The sequence below is a fragment of the Amphimedon queenslandica genome, unplaced genomic scaffold (assembly GCF_000090795.2).
Source record: "Amphimedon queenslandica unplaced genomic scaffold, v1.1 AMPQUscaffold_13510, whole genome shotgun sequence".
NCBI classification, from domain to species: Eukaryota; Metazoa; Porifera; class Demospongiae; order Haplosclerida; family Niphatidae; genus Amphimedon; species Amphimedon queenslandica.
Genome location: NW_003546254.1, coordinates 627570 through 628475, shown reverse-complemented (window position 1 = coordinate 628475; position 906 = coordinate 627570). Strand labels below are relative to the sequence as shown.

Genomic DNA, 906 nt, shown 5'->3' with positions numbered 1-906 from the left:
ACAGAGCAGTTTTTGTTAAAGAGAAGTTTCATTATCAAAGATTCCACTGTACAGTATATGCATGGTATTAACCTTGAACAGAATGAACAGAGTGAGGGAAGCAAATATAGAGGTGTTCCCCCATTGGTCTAGTACTTGTCTCTGAATGCTGTCATCAGGTAAGTCAAACCGATCATCTCTTATCCTCCACCAAGTGAAATTACTGAATAACTGCTCCAGTGCTGTCTTCTGAGTCAGCTACAGTAACAAAAAGTGGAGAGTAACATTTGAAAAAAAAGCTAAGACGTTTTTTTCAAAAAATATGGCTCTGAAATTACCCCAAATTTTTATCATATTTTCATATACATATTGATGCCCTTATGCTGTGTAGAAAGTTTGAGCTGATTCTGACTTCATTTTTTCAAGTTACGGCCATTAAAAAAAAAAAACGGCAAAATTCTGAAAAATACCCAAGGCTATAGCCCATGGTTTTTTTCAAAAAATGGCTCCGAAATCACCCCAAATTTTAATCATATTTTCATATACATATTGATGCCCTTATGCTGTGTAGAAAGTTTGAGCTGATTCCGATTTCAATTTTTCAAGTTACAGCCATTAAAAAAAAAATGGCAAAATCCTGAAAAATACTCAAGGCTATAGCCCATGGTTTTTTTCAAAAAATGGCTCCGAAATCACCCCAAATTTTTATTACATTTTCTTATACATATTGATGTACTTATGCTATGTAGCAAGTCTGAGCTGTTTCTGACAAATAATTTTTGAGTTATGAGCATTTTTAAAAGTGAGCCAAATTTTGAAAAAAAGCAAAGGCTATATATAGTCCATGGTTTTTTCAAAAAAAATGGCTCAGAAATTACCCCAAATTTTTATTACATTTTCTTATACATATTGATGTCCCTATGCTAT

The 906-nt window shown here is 32.9% G+C and overlaps 1 protein-coding gene across 1 annotated transcript in view; it reads right to left on the bottom strand.

Moving 5' to 3' along the window:
- The window catches only part of LOC100632905 (chloride channel protein 2-like), an 11837-nt gene that overhangs the window by 3910 nt on the left and 7021 nt on the right, over positions 1-906 (bottom strand). The window contains exon 10 of the mRNA XM_020005987.1: positions 73-237. Within this exon, the coding sequence (XP_019861546.1) occupies positions 73-237 (165 nt within the window). The remainder of the gene's footprint in view (positions 1-72; positions 238-906) is intronic.